This window comes from Phyllopteryx taeniolatus, chromosome 12 (genome assembly GCF_024500385.1).
Source record: "Phyllopteryx taeniolatus isolate TA_2022b chromosome 12, UOR_Ptae_1.2, whole genome shotgun sequence".
NCBI lineage: Eukaryota > Metazoa > Chordata > Actinopteri > Syngnathiformes > Syngnathidae > Phyllopteryx > Phyllopteryx taeniolatus.
Genome location: NC_084513.1, coordinates 14383028 through 14409789, shown reverse-complemented (window position 1 = coordinate 14409789; position 26762 = coordinate 14383028). Strand labels below are relative to the sequence as shown.

At 40.1% G+C, this 26762-nt stretch overlaps 1 protein-coding gene across 2 annotated transcripts in view; it reads left to right on the top strand.

Moving 5' to 3' along the window:
* edar (ectodysplasin A receptor) overlaps positions 1 to 12050 on the top strand; it is a 35131-nt gene extending 23081 nt beyond the window's left edge. For both annotated transcript variants that reach the window (XM_061792911.1, XM_061792912.1), the window contains exons 4-12: positions 1109 to 1290; positions 2338 to 2423; positions 4050 to 4127; positions 4208 to 4333; positions 4441 to 4512; positions 8045 to 8117; positions 8982 to 9312; positions 9421 to 9484; positions 10112 to 12050. In XM_061792911.1, coding sequence (XP_061648895.1) covers positions 1109 to 1290; positions 2338 to 2423; positions 4050 to 4127; positions 4208 to 4333; positions 4441 to 4512; positions 8045 to 8117; positions 8982 to 9312; positions 9421 to 9484; positions 10112 to 10497 — 1398 coding nt within the window. In that variant the 3' untranslated portion in view covers positions 10498 to 12050. The remainder of the gene's footprint in view (positions 1 to 1108; positions 1291 to 2337; positions 2424 to 4049; positions 4128 to 4207; positions 4334 to 4440; positions 4513 to 8044; positions 8118 to 8981; positions 9313 to 9420; positions 9485 to 10111) is intronic.
* Positions 12051 to 26762: the final 14712 nt, after the last annotated feature.

Here is a 26762-nt window from a genome sequence, read left to right as displayed (position 1 = left end):
TTTGCTTTGTATTGCATGCCAAAATTTTAGGTATGAGCGAGCTTCAGCTACAGACACCACAGCATCCACCCAGCATGGCGCCTCACACTCATAACTTGAGACATGAGTACAGTGATAGGAACCGAGCCCTACCGTGAATCTGCAAGTAATGTAATTGACGAACACCCAAAAAGTGTTTCAATTGCCGATAGATTCCAAAAGATGGCAGAAAAACTGTTTTCCTTCTATTAAACAAGGCTGTGGCCTGACTAAAAGTGGCAACGCCATTATTTTGGGATTTTCTAAAAAACATGGAATGAGCACTTAAAATGCCTCAAAATCCTCCGTAACAAATACATTCAGGGGAAAATGTTTTTATTACTGAACCTCTTATACTGCCTACACTGCTCTTCTCAAGAATAATGCTCCATTTGGGCTATTTAAGCCGAGTAGTTAGGGCAAGTGACACCATTTAAAACGCCATGGAAATTTTAACACGTCAACTTGGAAAATCCCAAGAATGTCAGCCTGTACAAGCTTACCAGTGGACATTTTTACCTGAAAGACAAACAGAAAAGGGGTTCCCCGAGTAACAGACGCAAAGAAAAGGGTTAAGGAGACATGTTGAAAAATAATGAAGTTAGACTGTTTTACTCTAATTTGAAGGTGTTATTTGACCAGCTTTTTTTAATTATTTTTTTTTTACAGGCGATATATATTAAAAAATACATAAAATCATTCCCCAAAAGGGACAAAACAAAAAAAATAAAATAAAATTTTCTGGAACCCATCATCCTATTTTCAAAATTCTTGGTGCTTTGGACTCAGGTTGAAGTGGCTTTTAACTCCACTAAGACATGAATTTAGAAATGCTGAACCGTTAATATGTCTGGGTTCTTTACATTTAAATTGAGTTGTATGCTCATTCACTGAACAAATTAAACTCATCAGTCAAGGTAACATTGTATACACCCACATGAACCCACACAAAGATGGAATTGTGTCACTGGACCACAGTAACATGATCGCTAGGTTCATCTTTTTCAACCGAATAATAAGATACTCTATGTCAACAGGGACAAGCTGACAAATTGTTTGATGCCCCCTTCCATCACTGTGTGTGTTCTAGACCTGTGGCTATGGTGTGAAGGATGAGGACTTCTCCTGCGTACCATGTCCACATGGGAAGTACTCCAAAGGCAAATACGAGATCTGCAGACGACACAAAGACTGTGACGCTCTCTACAAAGCCACAGTGCGTGCCGTGGGAACGCCAGACAGTGATGCAGAGTGCGGACCTTGTTTACCAGGGTAAAGCAATACATAGGATACACAAACACAACAATAAAATGTGATGAGAACGTTTTCCAAGAGGAATGGCAAAAGGCCATTTTGTTAATAACAAAATAAAATGAGTGAGTATGAGAACATAATGAAAAGTTGGTTGAAGACAATTTCTAATTTGGGGACAAAAACAACATTTTAGAGATGCTTATTAGGAAAATGTAATTATATGCAGAGTTCTGTGTTTGCTTGAACATAACAATGAGTCATTCTCTGTCTAATGTGATCCAGGAATGTACGTGTTTTTACATTGGGTTCAATATTTAAAATATTTAATTTATTTTGGGGGGATTAGAGCTTAATTCTTTATAGCTGCCTCAAGCAACATTTTAAGGTTTATTGTCATTTAACTAAAGAAACCCATCATTTTCTAGTTCAAAAGCAGAAAATAAGCTTATTATAGTTTCACTGAATAGTATGGCAGCTTGAGCAGCTAACAAACAAATGTATTAAATCCACCTCACTTAAGCGCTTTTGAGTGCCAACATGGCTGAGAATAAAACATTTTGTCAGATTCTACAGTTGTACAACACTATAGGATTTATATCACAATAGCTGCATCTTAATACTGATTTGCCTTTGTTATATAAGTGATATAGGACTCCCACGATATGGTCCAAACTGAACAAATTATATTTTATTTGTATCTATCTTCAGGTTGCAGGACATTACTTTCCCATTACAACATATTACTAATAATATTCCAAAGATGAATGGTTTAATAGTACCAGTAATTCACAGACTCTATCTTGTCTCCTTATCTTCAGTTTCAAAACAGATCTGTAGCAAGCCATGTTTTTGTGCCTTCGGGCTACATTTCATTATCTGTCAGGTCTTTGTTTTATAAACAGTAGAACATACTGTACTCTACTCTGTCTCCTCAAAAAAAAACTTTCACACACTGCACTTCTGCCTGGTGCCTTCTGAGAAGATTGTCTTTCAAAGCTGATTTTAAACTTGTGATGGTCTCTGTTATAATACTACTCTCTATTTTATGTCTTGTCTTTCATGCAGGTACTACATGCTGGAGAACAGACCGAGAAACCTCTATGGGATGGTTTGTCACTCCTGCCAGAATGCACCACCCAACACCAAAGAATGTAAACACAAAAATCTACTCTATTTATTTGTGTCCTTTGGCCACCATTTCTATAGCTTTAGTCTTTGTATTTCACCTGTAACTCGACACCCAATTAGAATAACCTCCTCGACTGTGCATAAATACATCAATAAGTTAGAAACACTGGTGTGGAGTTCTACACCATTTACTGGAAACGCACTAAAAAGAATTGATTATTTCTCCCAACCCTAGAAGACAGGCACACACTTGCCTTGTAAATTTTAAATTAGTCTGTCTTCAGCCCTGCTCTTTGTGTGTGTGTTCGTGTGTGTGCGTGTGTGTCTTCAGTGACTACAAGACAAATGATTAGCATGTTAGCACTTGTGTTGATGCTTTGGTAGACATGTTTGTGTCATGTGAATTTTAGACTATTTTGATACATTCTGGCTCCCTCCCATGCCATTTAATAAGTTAGAGCCATTTAATAAGTTAGAAAGACACATAATGCGGCTCAATAAATGTTTGATGATATTAGTTTTGTCACTACAAAAATGCACAAGAGCCCGATATTCACATACACACTGCAGTGCGTCCCAGGTAATATATATGCGTGCAAGCTCCCTCTCTCTCTCTCTCTCTCTCTCTCTCTCTCTCTCTCTCTTTCTGTCGGTCTGTCTGTCTCTCTCTCTCGCTCTCTCACACACACACATTCAATACGTGAATAAAACATGTATGCCACGGCAGGCATTGTGAGGTAAATTAAACACATGGCTTAGGTTTAGAAGAGTTGTAGGTGGCAAATGTGGGCATTTTTCAAATATGCGACTGTCTCTCCCAAACCACAAGCACTGTATCAAACCATAGTAGGACGCTACGCGCAGTATCGCAATGAGCCCGAGTCACAGTCGATCAGGTTTCTCATCTGAATCGCGAGATTAGATTTGCCCCCGTCCGCTCCCAATACACGTTGTTTCACAACCATCCCGTTTTGTCCACAGTGGCCTGAATTGAGACTGCCACGGCCGCAGGGAAAATCGTGTAAAGGCAGCCTAATAAGCAGGAATCCTTGCTAACACAGGCAATCTGTCCTGTATTTAAACCTGAACAACCAGTTTGTGTGCGTGTGTGCATGTGTGTGTTTTCAGTCTGCAATACATGATTAAGAGAGAAAACCAAAAGACCTTAAACAGAGTTCCAGTTAAAGCTTCTAATCTTATTAAGGGAGTGTAAACACATACGGGAAGATGTTTAGAGTCACGGGGCAAATAAATGTGTGCATTCTTTTTTTTTTGTGTATTGTGTGTATGAGATCAGAGGTTTGTGTTGTGTGGATGCATGTAAAAGAGGTATTCACATTCACATTGGTGAGAAAAAATAATTAAGTGTTTGCTTATCAATGAGCTCCTATAAAGTTCAGTTAGAAAAATGAAAGAAAGGAAAACTGATGGCATTGAATAGACCAAAGACATCTAGCAAGGCCAAACATTCTTGTACTTTCAGAGAATTGAGAGATGTACTTTCAGAGAAACGTAACTTCAAAATATAAAATGTGAATCAATGACAGCATCTAGATTTTGATTTTGATTCATAAAGAAATGAAGAAACACGTGAAAATCTTTAATGGAGAGAATTTCTACCAATAACACAATTAGTGTTTGTTTCACAGGCATGCAGACTAATGGGCCAGTACAAAAACCTCAAGTCGATCCAGGCAGCACAACCGTGTTCCCCCATCTCCAAAAAGGTACACACAAACACACAATTACAGAAAATAAACACACAAAACTGAATGCAACTCATTATGCTTTGTCATCTATGTCTCAGATCCAACAGGACAAAGTCACTTAGCATCGGCTCTCATTATCGCCATGTCAACCATCTTTGTCATGGCTATTGCAATTGTTCTCATCATTATGTTTTACATCCTGAAGGCCAAGTCAAGTGGGCAGGGTGAGCACGCATAACACACATATCCATGCACAAACACACACACAGAGTGTCAACAATTCACCGCATGTTCTTATAGACACTCACATTATGCATGAATCTGTTTACAGCATGTTGCAGTGGACAAGTGAAATCAGTCGAAGCTCAGACCAGCAAACAAGAGGACAAAAAAGACATCCCTGGTAGGACAGAAAAGACATACATAGACACATATGCACACCCACAAACATACACCAACACAAAACACACTTTTCACAACAGTAAGAATGTTTGCATGCACACTCAACCTGGTTTGAATTATCTTGTAGCTGTGATGAAACATACGCAATTGTGTTCCTTTATATCCGCGTGATCCTAATTTTGCTATGATTTAAAGTCATATACAGTATTTTGGTTTCCGATTTTAAGTTACCTCAAGTATTTATCACTTCACATTGATTTTAAGAAGCAAGTAAAAAGTGTTTTTCCTCCTGAAGCATTATTTTGTAGTGAAAAGATAAAGACTAGATAGTAACATCTGCTTTTTCATTACAAATTGCAAATATAAACCACTAACAGTATAAGTTTCCGTAAACACACGTGACACCACTTCAAAAAGAAGAGCCTACAAAATACACAACAGATTTTGTTTAAATGGAATCAAACTAAACTGAAAATCATACGTTAAGTGTAATGACAGTATAAGCAGCATAATATAATATAAGTATAATTTATTAATAGAATTTCCATCTTTGCTTTAGTGATGGAAAATGAGAAAAAAAGAAAAAAGCCTTTGCAATCCAACAAGGCTAATTGTGGCTTATTCTAAGCTGTGCTTTTTCATAAAATATATGAGTGCGAATGGTTGTTTGTTTCTACGTGCCCTGTGATTGGCTGGCGACCAGTCCAGGGCGTACCCCGCCTCCCGTCCGAAGATAGCTGGGATAGGCTCCAGCAGCCCGCGACCCTAGTGAGGATAAGTGGTCAAGAAAATGGATGGATAGATGGATGGATATTCAATTATCTTTCACGGCAAATTAAGTTTTTAAGATAGCAATATAGGACATACAACTCTCAGTTCATGCTTAAAAACGCAAGTCTGTATCCTTATACATGGGAAGCTCTCAGATCAATTCAGAATATGACCAGGCTTCCATGGGAAAAAAAATCATGTTTATCATCATTTCTTGTGTGACAAAAGGGCATTTTAAAAGTGGGATATGAAAGGAACATTGTTCCACCTCTCGCCTTCAAATGGCCTTGCGCCACTACCATTTAAGAGTATTTGTTGTTGATGTTTTAGGTTTCAGTTTTAACAGTTGTGAACTTTTTATATGTATATGTCTGTAAAGAAAGTTGAAATATAGTTGAGCTTTATGATTGTGTTTGACCTTGGAGGTTCCTTAGTATCTCATAAAACACATTTCAACATCCAATTTCAAGTCAGTCTAGCAAGCGTGCATGAAGAACGATGTTTCATGGCATAATATTCAGTACATGTGAGTGTGTTAGCGGTGCACTCATACCGAGCATGTGCAAATCTGTGTATGTGGATACGTGTGTGTGGGCGACCAGAGCTGCAGCGTGATGAGTACATCCTGGTGGAATGTGGAACCTGCCCAGATAAAGTCATGCATCCCTTAAGGCACCATTTCTGCTGACAATGATGCTCTGTTCTCCTTCATGTGCCGGCTAACTGTTCCTCATGTTCTGAACAGAGGTCCACACACGCACATGCATACTATACAACAGGGCGGATTAAAAATAGACTTAATAATATAATCACTAAAAGCTTGGCAATTTATAGACTTAATAATATAATCACTGAAAGCATGGCAATTTAATAGGCTATAATTCACAATAAAACATGTTGGCACTTAAAGACAGGATAATATTGTGTGTGTATACATGGGCGAGACGCCATAGCTCCAAGCTCGAGCTGTCATTTATATAGACTGAGTTAATCAGACTGCGAGATGAAAGTCAAGGGTGCTTACACACACACACACACGCACGCGCACGCACGCACGCACGCACGCACACACACACACATATATTTTTAGTGTGCAGACTTTAATAGGTACAATCTTAACCATTCCACAAAACCTAACCCTCACTCCAGTGCTTGCTTAAATTAACCACGCTCAAAACGCAACCACAGCAACCAATATGAACCCACAAAACCTTTAACTGCAACGCTTGCAGCCAGAATTGGTATTCACTGTAATTGGTTTTTATGTACCACATCGACTCCAGTGCCTAAAGTGGTGTTATCTTCTGTGAATAAATATGTTCATGGTTCAAATTTTAACCATGCATGTAAGAAAATGAATTGTAGGAATAAATTGAGACTATTGATTTCCTCAAATAGTGGTATTCATTCCAATAGTCGCTGTGCTTCAATTAATCACTCTCTATTTGAGCTACCATATTTTCACGACCATAGGGCGCACTGCCCAGTTTCTGTCCATTACCATGGCAACCAAGCACAGCAGTAAAAGCTGACTTCTCGTGCCCCGTTGTGCGTATCGCTACCGTGGTGGTACCCTTTGTCTCTACATTGTGGTTCAACGGGATGTCGAAAGTGAGCGGCACCTCGTCCATGTTGTTGATGTTGTTGGGCTGGATGTGTTTGTCGGCAATCTTTTTACTGCAGTAGGAGCGGAAGATGGCCAGCTTTTCCTTGTAATGCGCCAGAAGTTGCTGCGCCACGGTAGTCCTTTCCCGGATGGATAGATGGCGCCGTTTCATGAAACGAAAGCACCAAGACGGACCTCCTTGAAAATGTTCGATTTCATTTCTTCTGCAAGCGTTATTGCCCTCAGTCGAATGGTGACTGTAGAGACGCTTCTTCTTTGCTCATTAATCCATTGCTCAAGTTGGTCTTCCAACTCGGGCCACCTCGCCTTGTTTCCGCGTAAACTCAGCTTCGTCTTCTTGACTTGGCAAATCTCGTTTTCCTGTTTCCTCCACTTGCGAACCATGGATTCGTTGATCTTGAATTCTCTCGCGGCTGCTCGATTCCCATATTCCTCCGCGTAAGTAATAGCTTGCAGTTTACACTGTGATTCGTTAGCGTGTCTCTTCGTAGGTACCATTTTCGGGGGTCCTTAGCCAAACCGATGCACATACCGGAACTATATACCTACTGGGGGCTTCTTTAGCGTCCTCTGTCACGCGCACTCTTTCCCCTTTACGTCTGCATGCTGTCCTGAGTCACGTCCGCCTTCCTCTATATAAGCAGCGTGTCGGCAAGAAATGTTCACAGTCAGTCAAGCGGAGCGCTCATCACGTAACAACATTTACAGATTTTGGAACTCGGTGCACACATAAGGCGCACCGCATTATAAAGCGCCCCGTCCATTTTGGAGAAAATGTAAGACTTTTAAGTGCACCTTATGGTCGTGAAAATACGGTATGTCATCTTTTATCCCCTCAAGCAACAATAAAAGGTAATTGTGCAAAAAAGAAACACTGGTAATTGTATAACTTGTACCTTTACTATGACTGATACCACCATTTCACAGTAAACTTCTATCCCACAGTACAGCATCTGTAAAGCTGGAATCTGTAAAGCTGAGGTTTACGGTGAAGTTTAGAGAGAAAGTGCAAAGCTGTTAAAACTTTCAACACTGTAGTAGTTCGCAGTTTGTTTTGTTCAGTACAATTGCATTTTCACAGCAACTCCTTGTATTTACAGTGAAATGTTTGTACAAAAAATGTCTTCTCTTTCAGGTAAGGTGGTGATCTACTCAGAAAAAGATGAGTTTGACAAACTTCAGGCCTCACCTCAGATGCCAGTTAAAAGGTAAGAGACGTGTTTCATTCACTTATAGTCTGCTGATTGTTGGCCGTAAGTGCGTACAGAGAGAAGCAGAATAGAGAGGAAGGTTTTTTTTGTTTTGTTGTTTGTTTTTTTAAAAGCCCAGCTTGACAGCCAGCATGAAGACTGGGGATTCGGGTTGGCAGGGGCACTTTAGAACACCTCATTGTCGACCGTGAGTGCACCCATATCACAGAGAAAAAGCGGAATAGTGATGTAAAAAGATCTTTTAAATGTCCGACGTGACAGCCAGCATGCGAACACGAGAGACAGGGTTGCTTCGTTGTTGTGACATGGAAAAGCCCCACAACGGCTGTATGCGGATATATTTTTGCTTTTTAGATTTTAGATGAAGTAGCATCTATTTATCAAGGTCATAGAAGTGGTATTTGATAGACAGTTGAGCAGGCCATGGTTTCAGCACAGTCAGCGAACATGGCCAGTCTTTTGTGAGGGGAGATAACGGCTTGATTTTTCACAATCTTGAAGCGTGATTTTACGTACTTTTCTAACGATTTGTATTTTATTTTTATTTGATCATTCAAATTTGGCAGGTTTGTTAACACCACTCTTATTTGTGTAGTGTCAAATTTAGAAGAAGAAGAAAGAAAAAAATATTTGTATTATTATTTTCCCTCGACAGGCACCTTAAGTAGTTTTGTATAAGTTAGTTTTATTTCGCGTCCCGAAGGTTATCCAGGTTAGTCTACCGGTACTTATAGGTACTCTGGAAAGGAGGAAACTTCCATTCCCTAGTAAGACATCCCAATTATTTTTTCGGGAAATTTTAAAGGTAAATGACTGCATATTGTTGTGCATGTGAATAACACTTAAATATACGTGTGGCAGTGAAAACGATGCCTCGTCAGAAAATGAGCAGTTGCTGAGCCGCAGCATCGACAGCGACGAGGAGGCAACATTGGAGAAGCAAGGCTCCGCAGAGACAAACAATCTGACCCCCAATTCGGGCCTCATCAATTTGGGGAACAAGCCAGACCTCTGCCTGCTCACTGTGGGAGTCCTGGACACCGATCACGCATGCAACGGGACCGCCAACCTTGCCGCTAGCCCCAAGAGCAACCTCCCCAGTCCTAGCCACATGGGCAGTGTCAACCACATCCCCAGCGCTAACCACATCAGCAATGTGACCGCAATCAACAATAGCAATAAAAACCCAGGGGTAGGAATGTGGATCCTTGAAATATGTACTATACATTTATGATTATAAACAGATCTGCAGTTCTGGATCATCTGGCTCACATAGCGTTTCCTTTATTTTACTACACAGATGTTACAGAGTCGCAGGAAAAAGATCCTGGATCTGTATGCTAAAGTGTGCAATGTGACAGAGGGTGAGTTGCTCAGCAGAAAAGAATCAATGATGAAATTATGATTAAGATTTGTTGATGAATGCTACTATTGACAATACACCTCCGTAGATGCTACATTTTAACATGTTTCACTGATTAATGTGGGAATGAGCCAATTGAAATTGCTGTTTTGTAAAATCCACGAGGGGCCAATCAGATCAACAAGGTAGCGTACTTCTGTCTACACAAATCGATACGAGTGTTGCTATTATTTATAAGATTTTAGTGTCACTTGTCACTTTGTCACTTCACAGTTCTGCTGTTTGGGGTTCACAATTTGAATATGGGGTCTGGCTTTCATGTGGGCTTATGTGCACTTTCTCCCACATTCCAAACACATGCATGTAAGATGAATTGAAGACTAATTGCCCACATTTGTGAATGTGAGTGTGAATAATTGTCTATATGTGGCTTACAATTGGCTGACGACCAGTCCAAGGTGTGCCGAGCCTCTTGGCTTAAGTCAGCTGTGATAGACCCTAATGAGGAAAAGCAGTTTATAAAATGGATGGATTTCACATTTGCTTACGTGACCGCCAAACAAACTAAATGGAAACTTGATACCAAACTCCGACATAAAATCTAATATACTGTATCTCTACTCCTTAGGCCTGAGCCCCACAGAGCTTCCCTTCGACTGCCTGGAGAAAGCCAGCCGCATGCTGAGCTCCTCCTACAGCAGCGAGGCCGCCGTGGTCAAGACATGGAGGCACCTGGCTGAGAGCTTTGGCCTGAAGCGCGATGAAATCGGTGGCATGAGCGACGGCTTGCAACTCTTTGAGAGGGTGAGCACTGCAGGATACAGCATCCCTGACCTGCTCACCCGCCTGGTGCAGATCGAGAGGCTGGACGCTGTCGAGTCACTGTGCTCGGACGTTCTGGGAGGCAATGACATGGCGAGTGCGGGTGGCCGGCAGGGCATCAGCAGTTTCCATAGCCAACTGGTGTGCCCGTCACCATGCCAGCCCCCCTCGCAACGCTGCGCTAGTGTCTAAAAACACGAGAAGCAGAAACTCTTAAAGTTGAAATCTGCCTTAATGGAAGATGCATACAGTGACTAGACTGTACCCTCCCTCATCACATGAAGAACGTTGGTGGACCTCAGTGGATAAGTCAAGAAGATGCACATTAAACATTGTAATTAATATTGGCTACAGAATTTGAGAAAAAGAGTTTGTTTTTTATTGCTAGTAGGCTTCTGTACAGATGGTTTCACATCTGTTAGAATTTGAACTTTATGGAAAAAAGTAGCAACAAAATCATTGAATTAATCAGGACAAAGCTGTAGTTTCTCGTAATTTACAAATATTTTACATTTTCTACAGATGCATGCTTCCAAATGTGTAGATAAACTTTGTAGAAGGCCCTTTTCTATGTGGAAAACCTTAAAAGTTAAGAGTCTTGATCCCAACTCCATCAAACACCTTTGAGGTGAACTAGAATAGATATTCCTCCTATTAATTTTGTTGTCAACGTTTCAATCAATTAGTAGTAGTAGTAGTAGTAGTAGGAGAGTACGCTATATAGCTTTCCTGGATGTGGAAAACATGTACAATGCACACTCAAATGTAGCGTTTTGTACAGGAAGGGTTCACCAACTCATATGTACACGTTTGTACATTTGCACATGTAGTCATAGATTTACAGACATTTCACACATGTGCCTTTATAGCTCCACACACACGGAGCAAACATCAGTCTTACACCAACGACTTCCTCTTCAGCAACCTTGTATGTGACCCCAACCCAACCTCCATACCCCTCATAACTTTTCCTTCCCTTTTTACCTCAATGCTGCCGCCAGATTTAACTACGGGTGTGTAACTCCCCAGGGCCCCTAATAGTTTAAAGTGTTGTGGTTTATATAGTGGGTGCAAAGTGCCTGTGATTTCCACCACCCAATTAAGCATTTAGGGCCATTTAACCAATGAAAGTCCAGTGGAAAAGTTGTAAAAATATGGAGCCACAGCAGGGGCATGACTAACTGGTCAATCCAGCTGACATGGACAAATGGAGGTGGAATTTAATACTACAACAGCAAGAACACAACTCAAAAGACAATGCTTGATTTTATTCCTTTATCATCAGCATCAGAATCATGTCGGTGAATCAGAAGCACAAGTTTAAGACTCACTCCACTTTGTAACTTTTTTTAAAAATATTTTACATTGTAATATCTGAGGCTGGACTCTGTCATTCTAGCATGAATTCTTATATTTTTTACAGCAATAAATAAAAACCTCAAACTATTAAATATAGTGCCTTGTTCAAGCTATGCCATCTTTGTGAAATCCACTTTGCTGTTTGCTGAAATGTTCGTAAATGATCTAATTGTTGGACTGAACTTAAGTGGTCCCCACAACTGTTTTTAGACGGGCAACATCTTACTTGTTATAGAGTATGTCAGTCCTGAAGAGACACAGAACATTAATGGGATACCTCAGTGGCACCAGCCATGTAGCAGTGTCATAGAACTTATGGAAAGAGACTCAATTTCATCACAGAACCTGTCTGATTGTATATATAACTTATTATTGTACATAATATATATTTTAATAAAAAAATGTATGAAAAAATGGCTTTATATTTGACTATTTAACTATTAGATGCACCATTTAACATATTTTCATGCAGTAAAATACCTCATGTTTTTTCATGATACAAGGTGACTTTTAGTGTTGTAAGAGGTTGCCTTTAAGAGAGACAGTGAATTGTCCTGCAATGCAAGGAGAATGTAACTTTGTTTTACCAGATATTTTATAACAAAAGCATAATAGCATAATTGCCTAAGTCATGTTTGAATGTTTTCATATAGCAAAAAAACTAAAATCAATAAACAAGAAAAGTCTAGTTGCCTCGATTTAAACTTTGCCGATCACCATGGACTGGATGACATGCAGCTCCCTTATTGTGTTTAAAACAAGAGTAATAAAATAAAAATATACAAATCAAGTATTAACACAACTTTGATGATGATGAAGCTAGACTATGCTAGCTTGACTGTTGTGATTTCCTTGCTTGGACCCGTTATTCTGTACTCAGGTTTAGGAGTAGGACCCGATAAGTTTTTTATTTATTCCTACTTCTATTAGTATCGAAGGCCAAAATCAACTTCTTTTGTTTGTGTTTGTTTTGTTTTCATCTTTTTTTCTTCTTTTATATTATAACAACCAGTCCCGTTTGGAATTGTTCATATATGTTCAATAAAGTTCTAGAAAAAATTAATCGGCACAGACATAAAAAACATTTTTTAGCAAGCACATTGGTATGTTTTTATTGCTATTGTGACAGTAAGTTAGATCATTTGAAATGTTTCAATAAATTTCTTTTATTGGTTCTAATTAGATTGTGCCGGTCAGGTGAGTGTAAAAACATTGCAACCAGTCTACATCATGTGAATCATCTGTGAAGGCACTGGCGGTTCTATATTGTCAGCTGAGTCAGCACACACTGACAGGGTTGATTAATATCTTCGAAACAACAAATGGAAACCCACTCATCGCAGTTGCCAGTTGACTCCCTCGACTCTTAATTATAGTGCATTAAATTTGACACATTAACCAGCCAATTCATTTAAAGAGAAATCATTTGACTGCAAGCAGGAGAGAGTAGTCAACCATGTTTTCATGCAGATAGGATTTGACATGTTCCAATCTGTGTTGATCCCACATACTGTAGCTCTTGAAATGCAGCATTGGACTGTCAGATGGTGGTACAGTACTTTTTGCCTGGAGCCTGACCCCATAACAGCATGTGTGAGCACATTTTGAAATGATAATTACATAGTCGAAAAAGTCCTTGTCCATATTTAAGTGATATATTTTAATCAACATAAAAAAAAAATTCAATTAATTTAACTGCCTTGCTTGAGGTTGTTGTGATTAGTCGGCAAAGGGCAAAGGCGGTGCAGAGAAACTGATCTTTGACTGGCTCAACTTTGCAGAGTAGGCTAGGAGTCAGAAGCTTAGGGAGGGTATCAGGAGCTTGCCTGTTAATTCAAGATGAAAAGAGCATGATAGGGTTCTTTGGAGGTCAGTCTGTTTAATAAAAGGCCATTTTCCCGCCTTGACATTTCTCATATACTCTTTACGAGTCCCAAAGTGGACAGTGAGGCCAAATTTTATACTGGACACTTTCAAGTTGCCAACTGGGAGACAGGAAGGGGAGGTCTACAACGTATCTTGTCTGCAAGATGATGAGATCAAGTTTTAAGGGGGCAAAAGGGGTTTTTAAAGCTGAATGCGGAGGCTCAAGCCATCTAAAGCAGTAGCTGACAGTATTGTGACAAAAAAGAAACGGTCTGTTAAATGATCACAATTTGTGTAGTGTACCGAATGAAGACCTTCAAGCTGGTCAAAGGCATGTCCCTTCTATGCAGGTGGGAAGTGGTAGGACCAACACATTTTACCTTTATTGAAGACTCTTGATGTCGTATACAGCGAGGAGGACAGACGGCAAGGCGTATTCCACAATGCAAGCTTTTATTAACAACCCAGGGAAAAAACAAGGCTCCTTGTCTGCTCGGCGACACTTGGATAAGTTGGGGCAACATTGGCGTAACATCCTGTCAAAAGTCAGGCTTTCAAAATAAAAGCATTTCACACTTTTTTCAGAATCAGAATTGGTTTTATTGCCATTGTCAGTGAAAGATAGATTCACAACTATGAATTTTTCTCGCTCCGATGGTACAACATGAAACATAGATGACAATAACAAAAATAAATAAAAATAAAAATGTAAGTAGACTAAGAAGAAAGAAAATAATGTTCCATTAGCATAAAAACTGCAAAAATCATCAGGTGTAGTAGTGAGGTTTTAATGGGTGATATCAGTGTATTCAGTGTTCATGATTCTGATGGCCTATGGGAAGAAACTGTTCATGTGGCGGGAGGTTCTGGTCCGAATGGACAGTAGCCTCCTGCTTGAGGGGAGAGAGTCGAACAGGCGGTGTCCAGGGTGACTCGGGTCATCTGTAATCCAACCTGCATGCCCCTGGGACATGGAGACGTACAGGTCCTGGATGATGGGAGTCCAAAGCCGATCACCTTCTCAACAGCATGCACAGTGCACTGCAGTCTCTGCCTGTCCCTGGCAGTGGCACCAGCGTACCACACGGTGATGGAGGAGGTGAGGATGGACTCGATGCTGGCCATGTAGAACTGCACCAAAATCTTGGTTCGCAGCTTAAGTTTCCTCAGCTGAGCCTTTTTGATGAGGGAGGTGATGGTCGGCTCGCACTTGAGGTCCCAGTTGATGGTGGTGCCCAGGATGCGGAAGGCGTCTACGATGGGGATGGAGGAGTCGATGAGGGTAAGTGACTTGGAAGCTGTGACTTTCCTGAAGGATCATCTTCATTCTTTTTCTGAGTGTAAAGCGTCAGGTTGCTGTGGTTGCACCAGGGTCCACCTCCCTCCGGTAGGCAGACTGATCACCATCTGAGAGATGCCTGATGAGGTTGGTGTTTTTTTTAGCTCGATGGTGGCTTATTTCACAGTCACACTCAAAACTATTATGTGCTTGTTAATAGAGTGCGATTGTTAAATAAGCCACGATGTTGCCCAAGAAAGTGTATTGAAGCTATTATGGTGTGTGCTTTTAATATGAAGGTCTGACTTTGGACAGGATGAGCTAGCTTTATGTTTTGCCAAGTGTTGCAGAGAAGACCAAAGGGATTATTGCATTGAGTTGTTAATAAACCTTGCATTGTGGAATTCGCCTTGCCATCTGTATACACAACTTACAAAATGGTTTTGATGAACATGCATCGATTCCAGGAATGAATGGCGGAGTCATGCACTTTTTTTTGTAAAAAAAAAAAAAATAAATAAATAAATAATTCAACTGAACGGGCGGCACGGTGGCCGACTGGTTAGAGCGTCAGCCTCACAGTTCTGAGGTGCGGGGTTCAATCCCCGTCCCCGCCTGTGTGGAGTTTGCATGTTCTCCCCGTGCCTGCGTGGGTTTTCTCCGGGCACTCCGGTTTCCTCCCACATCCCAAAAACATGCATTAATTGGAGACTCTAAATTGCCCGTAGTGTACCCCGCCTCCTGCCCGATGACAGCTGGGATAGGCTCCAGCACGCCCGCGACCCTCGTGAGGAGAAGCGGCTCAGAAAATGGATGGATGGATGGATAAACTGAACGGATGCAGAAAAACCGGTACAAAATTTAGACCTCAAAAAACATTGTAAACCGAGTTATACTAAATAGGGCATACGAAAACCGAGGTTCCAGTACAGGTTTTTTTTTTATGGACATAAGTTTTCCATAAAACCTTTAAGGTGCAAATCCGGCAGTGGTAAGTGAGGTCGTTAAACACCCCAAGGGGTGTCAGTTGGGATTATTTTTTTTAATAGTGGCTACCATTTTTGGCAATTCGACACTTCAAATTGTAAGACTGCCTCTACGGTCTTTGGTCGAAATGCAACGTTTAGTCCGTATTCGTAAGCTTCTAGAAGTCGGACAGACATACAGTTGAAATGAACGTAGAGTACAGACAGATGAATGACCCTCTAGCCCTAGGTCATTATGCCATTATACCTGCTAACTATTATTTACGTTAAGTATATGATTTGAAAATGTGCAAATAGTGTTAAAATAAGTCTAGTCCAAGATGTTTCGTCATGAAGACAGGGTGTATACCAAATTTGAGAACTGCACAGTATGTAAAATAATAAAAACATACAACACATTTTGGGAAGCTTTAAAGCAGAGGTAAATGGTGTGAAACGTTGCACAGCAGCTGACACTGCATATTGTTCATAAAGCCCCATTTACAGTCTGGTATATTAGCAGAACATTCATGTGCTTATTACATTACTTCAGCAGCATGCACACTGTGGCTGGTGGAAATAATATATATTTTGTGGTCTGCCACGTCAAACTGCTGATTGTCTTGACTTTATGGCTCAGCCCAAGTGGAACCGCTAATGCTTCTCCCCCAACAACCAAATAGCACTTTAATGAGCTTAACCAGCCAGACCGGTGGAGGGGGAGCTCTTTATGGCAATTTAAAGAATATTTGGACGACAGAAAAAACCCCAAACATCAATTACTATCAGTGCATAAAGTCGTGTGGGTGATGCATCGCAGAGTAATTTGGCAGTTATATGTTGGGGAACATGCACCAGACACTGGCAAGCAGAAAGTCATGAAAGTAAATCATTTTGTCCTTGACAGTTCCCAGAGAAGACACGCACAATAACAGCCCCTTCAAGTCTCTAGAATGATACTTCCCACAATACAATTTCCGTTTTACGGACCTTTACAAGGTCAAATGTATTTTTTAGAAAAACAGGATAAATCCCATTGACTTTTTGCTAGATCACAAATACCACACAGTGCAGATTAATTGACACATATATTTATTTAAATGTGAATAGTCTGAGGAACATGTTTGGACAGTCAAACTTAATGTAATAAGGTCTTGATCACAAAGCTGGATTTGACCTATTACAGTATCTAAATTTCTCCACACGCAACCACAAATTCATATCAGTCACGATTGCAGAGGAGTGTGGTCTCTTACTCTTTAACCCTGCCAGCAGTGTGACTGCATGTCTCGAGGCTATAAAATCTCCATCGAAGCCTGTGTATTGTGGAAAAAAACCCGCAGAAAATAACATTGTGTGCTAACCCCCCAGGAGAGGAACCGGAGGGTGTCGGCTACAATGCATGCAGGGTGATGGGCGAAGGCTTGGGACCTTGGCAGTCCGATCCCGGGCTACAGAAGCTTGCTCTATATACGTGTACTTTTTACTTACGTTACAAACGTAATTCTTACACAGTTATATCAGTGCAAATATGGGTAGTTTGAGCAAATATTGTAAAGGTTTTCAGAGGGTAGATGTTTTCACTAAAAAGATGAATCAGAATCATCTTTATTTGCCAAGTATGTCCAAAAAACACACAAGGAATTTGTCTCCGGTAGTTGGAGCCGCTCTAGTACGACAACAGACAGTCAATTGACAGAGAACACTTTTGAGACATAAAGACATTGAGGAAAACAGTCACTGAGCAATAAAGGGTTGCTAGTTATCTGGTAATGCCGGTACACTTTTTATTTATTTATTTTTTTTGACAATTGTGCAAAAAGATGCAGTCCTCTAGCACTTAGATCAGTTCGAATGACTAATCTCGCAATAGTCCGGACAAAACCTAAAGTGATGTTAATGTTAGATCATTAAATTTTCCATAAAATTAACTACCTGCATCTTTGTGTGTGTTTGGGTTCAAGAAAAAAAAACCTCTGGATGTCTAGAACTCTTATCAAAGTTTCCTAAAGGTTAGCAACCTTCAGATTACGAAACTGATAAAAAGGTTTCTCGTCGTTTTTTTAAAATCCTTCCAGAGTGCATGAAGACGTGGCAGAGAACCCTGGGTCAGTGCATTAGACTCTAGGGGGATTACAAACGTTGAAGGGGAAAACTTTTTGTTTGCTGTTTGGATTTCGAAATATATCTTTTCAGACAACAGTCCTGGAACTTTTCTGAAACACCTCATGTAGTCTTCTGACTTTTATTATGCTAGAGAGTTGAAATAATGTGACTTAGATATCATCAATCATTCAAAGTCATCAGGGTATGTGCATGAAATTTGACAGATGTCAAACCTTATTAATACCACAAGCTCCAAAACAGAGGGACACACGTTGGTTGTATCAGACTTTGTGATGATAATTGTATTTGATGTTAACGTTAACTGTAACCATCAGACCACAGCATCTTTCACATTAATGTGGCAAATGTGCACCTAAAACCTTGAAGCGCCTAGATATCAACCATTTGTTTCTACTTAACTTGCCTTAAAACACAATCTTGAATGGCCCTAAACTTCCACAAATATACCGAGGGAACACTATCTGAACAACAGAGGCATTTTTGGCCAGCAGATATGTCATGCTGGCATCAATTCACAAGGAACAATTGGAAAATCTGATTAAAAAAATGAACTAGATTGAATGTTTTCAAACAACGAAATATGATCACCTTATCTTGAGATTGGAATTTGAACAAACTCAAGAATACCCAGTTTTGCACACACACAAAAAAAAATCACAGACCATTTGTCCTTTCAACAAATGAAAAGCCAACCAGGAGAAATTACAGGGAACAAGAGGATAGAAGACATTTCTTGCCTGGACGAAATTTGCACTAAGACAGGCAAATGAGACATCAAGAAAGCAGCGGCAAAAATGTGTTACTGAACTTACAATTATGAACTATTACCAGAAGCCCATGTAACACTTCAATCGACATGAGCATTTACCTATTGACTGTGGGAGGAACCCAGAGTACACAGAGAAAACTCAGGGAAGTCAAGGGAAAACATGACATGCAAACTCCACGTAGAAAGGCCCCAGCCTAGATGCGTACCTGCGTCCTCATCTAAACCACCTTGCTGAGGGGCAGTCGTGTGTCACTTCGCTTCCCCAATTAAAAAGATCATAGAAGAAAAGATCAGAAGAATAAAACAGAAAAGTCATTATGTAGAGATCCCTTTAGTAGTCCCAGAAAAAGGAAATAACATTTTGGCTACACGCAAAAGGTTTAATATACAGTCAGCACCCACTACGCTGTGTGAATGGTGTGTGTGACGATTATTAGACTTCAGTTTTTCAGTCATTCTTTTTACTAGCAAACTCCAAGTGTAAGTATTTCTTTCCCTATCCTGTCTGCCTTTATTTCATGTAGTAAAGGCTAACAATTAGCAGGCTTTACAAGAGTCTGGGTCACCATGAAAGTCATAGTCAGGCCTCTGGGCCTCGTTACCTCTGCTGTGCATTAGCATATCACACTTTTAAGAGATGTAACCTTACAACCCTGGTAAATTCCTCATGTGGAAACACTGCAGATGCTGTCTGGTCCAACACGTGATATTTTTGGCCAAACATAAAAGCAGGGTGACCAAAGTCTAATATTGATCTACTTCTACATCCAAAAGAGTTAATGTAAATATATTAGTAATTGTCTAGAAAAGGTGTGAATCCAGTGAGATGAAAGACTTTGGTCCCAATCTAATGTAATCAACTCATCAAGTAGTTAGTACAAGAACACTTGTCTCTTCAACCAACTTTACATGACAAGACATGCATCCACTCATTTTCTAACGCTATTTTCTATACCACTTATCCTCACTAAGGTCACGGGTGAGCTGAAGCCTGTCCCAGCTGACTTTGGCCAAAAGGCGTGGTACACCCTGGACTGGTCGCCGCCAAGGCAAATCGTAGGGCACACACGGACAAAAAAAAAACATTCATACTCACATTCATATCTATGGACAATTTAGAGTCTTCAACGAACCTAACATCCATTCAAGCCCAATTACTAATGAGGAGGAGGAGGGTGACTATGCCTTTTGAGCCTCAGTTTGTTTTTCCTCAGTGTCCAGCTATGACGTCCCCAAGATGTAGACCTCGGAGGCCGATGATTACTTTAGGTGTGTATGTGAATGGATAGACGGAAGCATGAAGCAACAAACATAATGTGGTTGTGTTGTATTGTGTGTAGCCTATCTGTGTTAATTTACAAACACAAATTCTTAAAAAAGACTTTTGTCAAAAGTATCAGCAAATTATTAGTTGTTATTTTAAGAGTGATATAAATAGTTGAATGTGGTGAGTTCTGAATCAATGAGACTCTTTATACTTCAAGACCATATGTTGGCTGTCCAGAACCAGCGCCAGCACATAATCTCCGAACAGGTCAGAAGGTGACACACACAAAAAGTAATTTAAACCCTGAATATGTTTCAAATCAATTCTCCCTTATGCAGTCTTAAAACTCGATTATAGTCTTGCAGCTAAAACATTCCAGGGATTTACTAATAATGACACAGTTAGCTGGGACTATAACTGTAAAACCTCTTCAACCTGCCATCAAGGCACCAGACTGTGCACTTGAACTCACCTGTTTTAGCAGAGGCCCTTCTTGCATGCATCGGTGCAAGATAGAAGAACCGTGCCCCGTGCTACGTTCACTCCTGGTGCATGATGGGACATCATGCTATGCATGATGGGACATCCTCTGATAGCAAGCCGTCATGATGACGTCAACTACGACTCCATCATTAAAACATGGCGGCTCACTGTCAGAGGATGTCCCAGCGTATAGCACCATTGTATAGTTGTTAAACTGCTGTTTTATGTAAGTTAGTCCCCTAATACCATAAATAGTTGTAATAATATGAATGTTAATAGAGTTTATATGTGTTTATTCCCCATCTGCTGCTTTTGTTGTGTCCATCCATCCATCCATCCATTTTCAACACCGCTTATCCTGGTTAGGGTCGCGGGACGCTGGAGCCTATCCCAGCTGACTTCGGGCGAAAGGCGGACTACACCCTGAACTGGTCGCCAGTCAGTCGCAGGGCACATATAGACACGGACAACCATTCGCACTCACATTCACACCGTCACTGAGTGGGAACTGAACCCAAGCTGCCTGCATCAAAGTCAGGCGAGTGTACCACTACACCATCAGTGACTCTTTTGTTGTGTCTTAAATTATTTGGTTTTTTTTAATTATATTGCACCAGGAGTGATCGTGTTATCCGGGCGATTGACCTCTCTAGCTTTCAGTGGCGCAAGCTGGCTTATGTGCCAATGGCGATGTGGGAGGTAGAAAATACCTCCATAAAGCCACAGTGTCAAAACAAAACACGAGAGTGCATCACAGCCTGGGTGCCTGGATGGATGAGTTGCATTCTTGTATACAGTACAGTAACTGCCAACTTTATTAGGTACAGCTGCCTAGTCTAATGACATCTAATACAAAAGGGTCTTTGTTTTTCATAACCTTCCTCTAAATGTGGTTGTATCCACTATGCACTAATAAACTTGGACTTGCACTTTGTGTCGTGAGGCATTATCTTCCAATAAGCCTGATGTGGATTTGTTCTGTTGATGCTTTTAATGACTCTGTAAATGTTTGGACAATGCTACCTTAAGGTTTTCACTGCTGTGCATGAAAAAAAGATGAAACATTTATTGTGGATGCTCAGTGCAGTTGATGTAAAGTCAAGGCAAGCCCAAACCTGGTGCACACACTGGCGAGAAATAGAATCCACACATTGAAAAGGTTTTGAGCCTAGAGAAATAACGATAGGGGGGTTTATATAATATAATGTCAGGAGACGTGAGAACATAGCCTGAAAGATCAGTGGCCAACATTGGACCTAGATAAAACGCCAGTATTCTTTTAGATTGTAGAATTCAATGTGATGTATGCAATGTGTACAATATGTTTGGTTCTTGTAAATGTTGAAGCAAACCAGCTCACATCTGCAGCAACAGCTGGATAAATAATGTCATAGAACTTTAACTACTCCATTGAAAAGTACTATAAATAGGAGTTACTGGCTATAGTAACAAATACTACCGTGTCCAAGTCTTTATGAACTGCTCTCTAGGGTTCAAGTCTGTTGGGTTTAAGTGTATAAATTATCAATTTCAGTTTAAAGCAATTTGAATATTAAAAAGCTTCACCATGAATCAAGACTTTTTACTTTAAACCTGAACCTCCATGAAGTGCATTTTTTCCCCATTCACACTATACAAATAGTGTTATTTTGAGCTGCACACCTTACAGACATCCGCAAATTAACGATTGGATGTATATGTCTTCAAATTATTGTTGTTGTTCTTCAGCAGTGTTATTGCACTAAAGGTTATGTCTCTGCAACTTGGTCTCTGTCTTCATGTCATTGGTCATGTGCTGCAGTGAGATACAAAATGTCAGATATCCAATTATCTGGAGAAACCATCTCCATTTGTGGTTTGGATCAGTCTTGCAAAAAACGGATTTCATGTGTTTTTTTTTTTACTTTGGAATTCATGAAATTAAACTTGATAAAGCTGGATATGACAAAAAAAAAAAAAGATTAGAATTATGTTGGAGTGATGATGTGGGGACAATGGCCTCTTTGGAATGGCCTGTTCCTGGAGGTTATTCCAGAAACGTCATGGAAATACATGGGGAGATCTTCTGATAGGAAAATGACAATACATTAAAGAACACATACTTAGTAGAATGGTCATTCCTCAGCGGCACGGTGGAAGACTGGTTAGAGCATCTGCCTAACAGCGTCTGACGAACAGTTCTCAGGACCGGGGTTCAATCCCCGGTCCCGCCTGTGTGGAGTTTGCATGTTCTCCCTATGCATGTTCTCCCCATGCCTGTGTGAGTTTTCTCTACAGTACTGTACCGGGCGCTCCCGTTTCCTCCCACATCCCATGCATGGTAGGTTAATTTACAACTCTAAATTGCCCGTAGGTGTGAATGTGAGTGCGAATGGTTGTTTGTTTGTATGTGCCCTGTGATTGGCTGGCAACCAGTTCAGGGTGTACCCCGCCTCCTGCCCGATGATAGCTGGGATAGGCTCCAGCACGCTCGCGACCATAGTGAGGAGAAGTGGCTCAGAAAATGGATGGGTCATTCCTCAAAATTCACTCTAGTGCCTGCTGTCAGTTATTGTTGTTATACAACCCCCTAAAATAGGAACAATATGCCTACCGTGATATTCATCAAATAGAACTGCTGAAAGAACAAATCCAGTCTGACAGGAAACCAGTAGGCTTCTCCTCTAAAAGATGCATGGAACCAATAAATCAGAACAGAAAGATACAGCTGTGATCCAAAATGTATGCAAAGAAAAAGCACTAGAGCGCTGCTATCTGTCAATCTCTTCACCATCTCAGGCAGCTTTCACCTTTGTCTCCATTGGCTCCCATGATATACAATATTCCCCCTTTCTCCAATGATGCGGTCATACTGGTCAGATTTCTGACAGATTTTGGACTTAAAGCGCATATGTTGCAACAATCGTGGATCATGTTGATTCCTGTTGAACATGTATGGCACTGATGACCCTAGAGACCCGAAGTAGCATGCTGGGTCCTATGAGTGAGCTGACATTGGGGGACTCTGAGGCCAGAAAGGTGTACTGATTGAATATAAGGTAAAACCAAGCTACTTATCATCACCAAAGACAAAACATACAGATGGAAACTTCACAGGCAACTTTGTGCAAGGTAACAGGTAAGAGGCTGTTCAATACAAAGCGGGGGCAGCGGGACTTCAATCGCTTCTCATTACAGCACAAGATGGAAGTTGACAGGTTTTCAGCAGCAGACAAAGCACGAAGCCATGCAGTCAAGGGACATGCAGTGATAAAGTGTACGTTCTTCGCTTGAAGTACATAGAAAGCCGCCTGTTGTGACTCCCCTACTTATGTGGGTTTTCTCTAGATACTACAGTTTCCTTCCACTTTTCAAAAACATGCCTATTGCAGACATGCAAACACCAAAGGCATGAAAAAGATGACCAAAAAAAACATTTTGGGGCGGGGGGGTCTGGGGGATCCCCCGAGTCCCCGCAGAGAATGTTTTACAATTTAACATAATTTAACCAATCTGGAAGACTCTAAAGAGTACAATAAGGCAAAAAGTAATTATTATTATTCACGCAGAAAACTTATTTATACCACTCAATAAATGTTGATATGCAAATTTAAGATACAAATTAAATTTGCTATTTTGTTCTGGCCTCCAACTTGAGCCAGGCCCATCTCCGCCTGCACTTGATGCCTGCTTCAAGCTGTGCCACATGAATAGCATCCTCCTCTTTAAGCACTCTCATTCTGGAAAAGAATTGACTAAAATCATTGTTTCACTTAATTTTTCACCATTACCAACTTCAAAGGCTAATTCCAAATACATCCTCCAGGAAAATATTAAGTACATTTTTGTTTTGTTTTGATTGGCCATTTCTGAATTTGAAATGATGTAATCATATTCCTTAAAAGCCTTCCGTCGCTTAATACATTTAATACATCAGTGAACTAATTAGATAATTGTAACTGCGTTTCCTAATTAATACAAAATGTACTAGCGGATCAGCTCTTGTCGCCGATGTTACGTGTGCTTCGCGGTTCCACTTGGGGCCACAACCAAGGCCCCGACCCGCAGCACCTCAACGCGAAAATACAAAAGACCAGCGCATCAAATACCACACTGGCTGATCTGATTAGCAAAAATGTTGCATAAACGTAAGAGTAGCAATAGAGGATATCCGCTCCAGAGGTGGGTAGAGTAGCCAAACATTGTCCTCAAGAGTACTGTTACTTGACAATAATGTGACTCAAGTAAAAGTAAATAGTAGTCCTCCCAAAAATTACTTAAGAGTAAAAAGTATGCAGTGAAATTATTACTCAAGTACTGAGTAAATAGTGAGTAACTTCAGATTTATTTATTTTTTACCACAGCATGAACATCAGTAAAAAATGTTTTTAAAAATTACAAAATAAAATGTGAATGTACAAATTCTGATGTTGCTGTGTGTCTGTGTTTGTGTGGGTGTGTGTGTGTCTGTGTGTGTATATGAACAGTCAAAACTACAAAAAAAAAAAACATCAGCAATTTACTGCACGGTATTTTCTCAAGTTATAAGTGAGCTGAAATATCCACGTTTGGGCAGACGGTGCCAGACAAATACTACAATACATGAAAGCTGTTATTTTTGTTCCTCTAAATGTAAACAAGAGTAGCCCACCGTTACCTTCATGGTAACGATGACCTTCCCAACATGGCCGCCACATACGCACGGCGATCAGCGGGACAGGGTTATCTAGTGTGAATACGTATGTCCCTATGCGACTGATTTGCTATTTAGTTCATTGAACATTTAATTTTCCTTTGCTGTGAACAGTTGTTTGTCAATATGTGCCCTGCGATTAGCTGTCAAGCAGTCCATGGTGTATCGTAACTGCGTTTCGCCCGAGTAAGCTGAAATAGGCTCTGAACCTCACAAAACATAAAGTGCCTTCTTTTGGAGAGGTGTGCTCTGATTTAATTGAAGAAATATCTTCAAAAAATCACAGGGCAAGAGGCATGGCCATTGAAATACTGGCCATGCAGACTTCTCTGTCAAGCATGAAAGCACATAAACAAGCGGTTATAATGGGTATGCTTTGAAAAGGCAGATTTAATTATGTTGCTGACGAGGTGTGTCAGAAAGGTTCAAGGACCGGTGTCACAAAAGATGTATTTCTAATCCAAATTAAAAGTTTTTTTTTCAAAGTAATCCCCCTGGGCCCGGTTGTTCAAAACTCGGTTAACTTTAACCGGCTGTAAACTTGACCTGAAAGTTAACACACCTCAGGGCCACCGCTAACATTTTAACAGTGTGGTTAAATCTCAAAATTGCATTCGCGGCTAACGATTCGTTTCAAACTTGGTGTGTATCATCTCAAGACATGGGACATTAAAAGTTGGGAAAATAACATATATTTCATAGATTTATTCAATAAATAAAACATAACTGTGATCTATTTGGACATTTGAACGATCTTACATAATGAAGTCAAAAACAAATATTGGAAATAGATAAAGATTGCGTCTGTATGAAGCACGCATAAGATGAATATATTTTCTTTTCTTTCTTTATTAAGAATAGTTATGTCCCACAATGAAGTCAGTTTTTCAGTAAGAGATATTGACAGAATCATATTACATCCATGTGAAGCACCCGCAAAATATCTGTTGTAAAGTTGTTACTGATTTTCTCTGTTCACTGGATCATTGAATACCATTTAAAGTTCGTTCAAAGGGACATGGCAATGATGATACATTTTATATAAATACATGTAAAAGTCATTAGTGTTTATATTGATTATTATATTTCAAAAGATTATAAATAAATAAATAAATAAATAAACAATAGAAAGTACAATGAAACCTAAACTGGCATTCAGTATAACAATGATAAAAGAGATGAGTTCATTTTTTGTTTTTTTTTGTTTTTCAAACCATCCTTATCAAAATTGGGTATGATAATTATTGCTTGATATGAAGCATAAAATCAATGAATCGTCTATAAAATCTCCAGTAATTGTAGATGATGACCCTTCTCTGTATTCAATCTTAAGTACAAAACAGAGAGCTGTACATGTTTGGAACATTAATATTACCGATAAATTCAGTGAATTTCATTTCACTATGATACCTATTATTAAGATAGAGAAGCCATAATTGTTCCTGTCGACTATGTTACAGTGTACAAAACAATAATAAGGTTATGGTTGTTTAATCTTACAGGAAAGTTCACCAACATTTGTGTGAAATGGCCCGGGTCTGCTCACGACAGTTTTTTCGCTAAACCGGAAGTCAACAAAATGAGGAATTGTGGGAAATATTGGCGCTGACCAGTGACGTCAACCACACGGTTATCTTTGACGCTGCCATTATCTAGCAACGTGACTAACC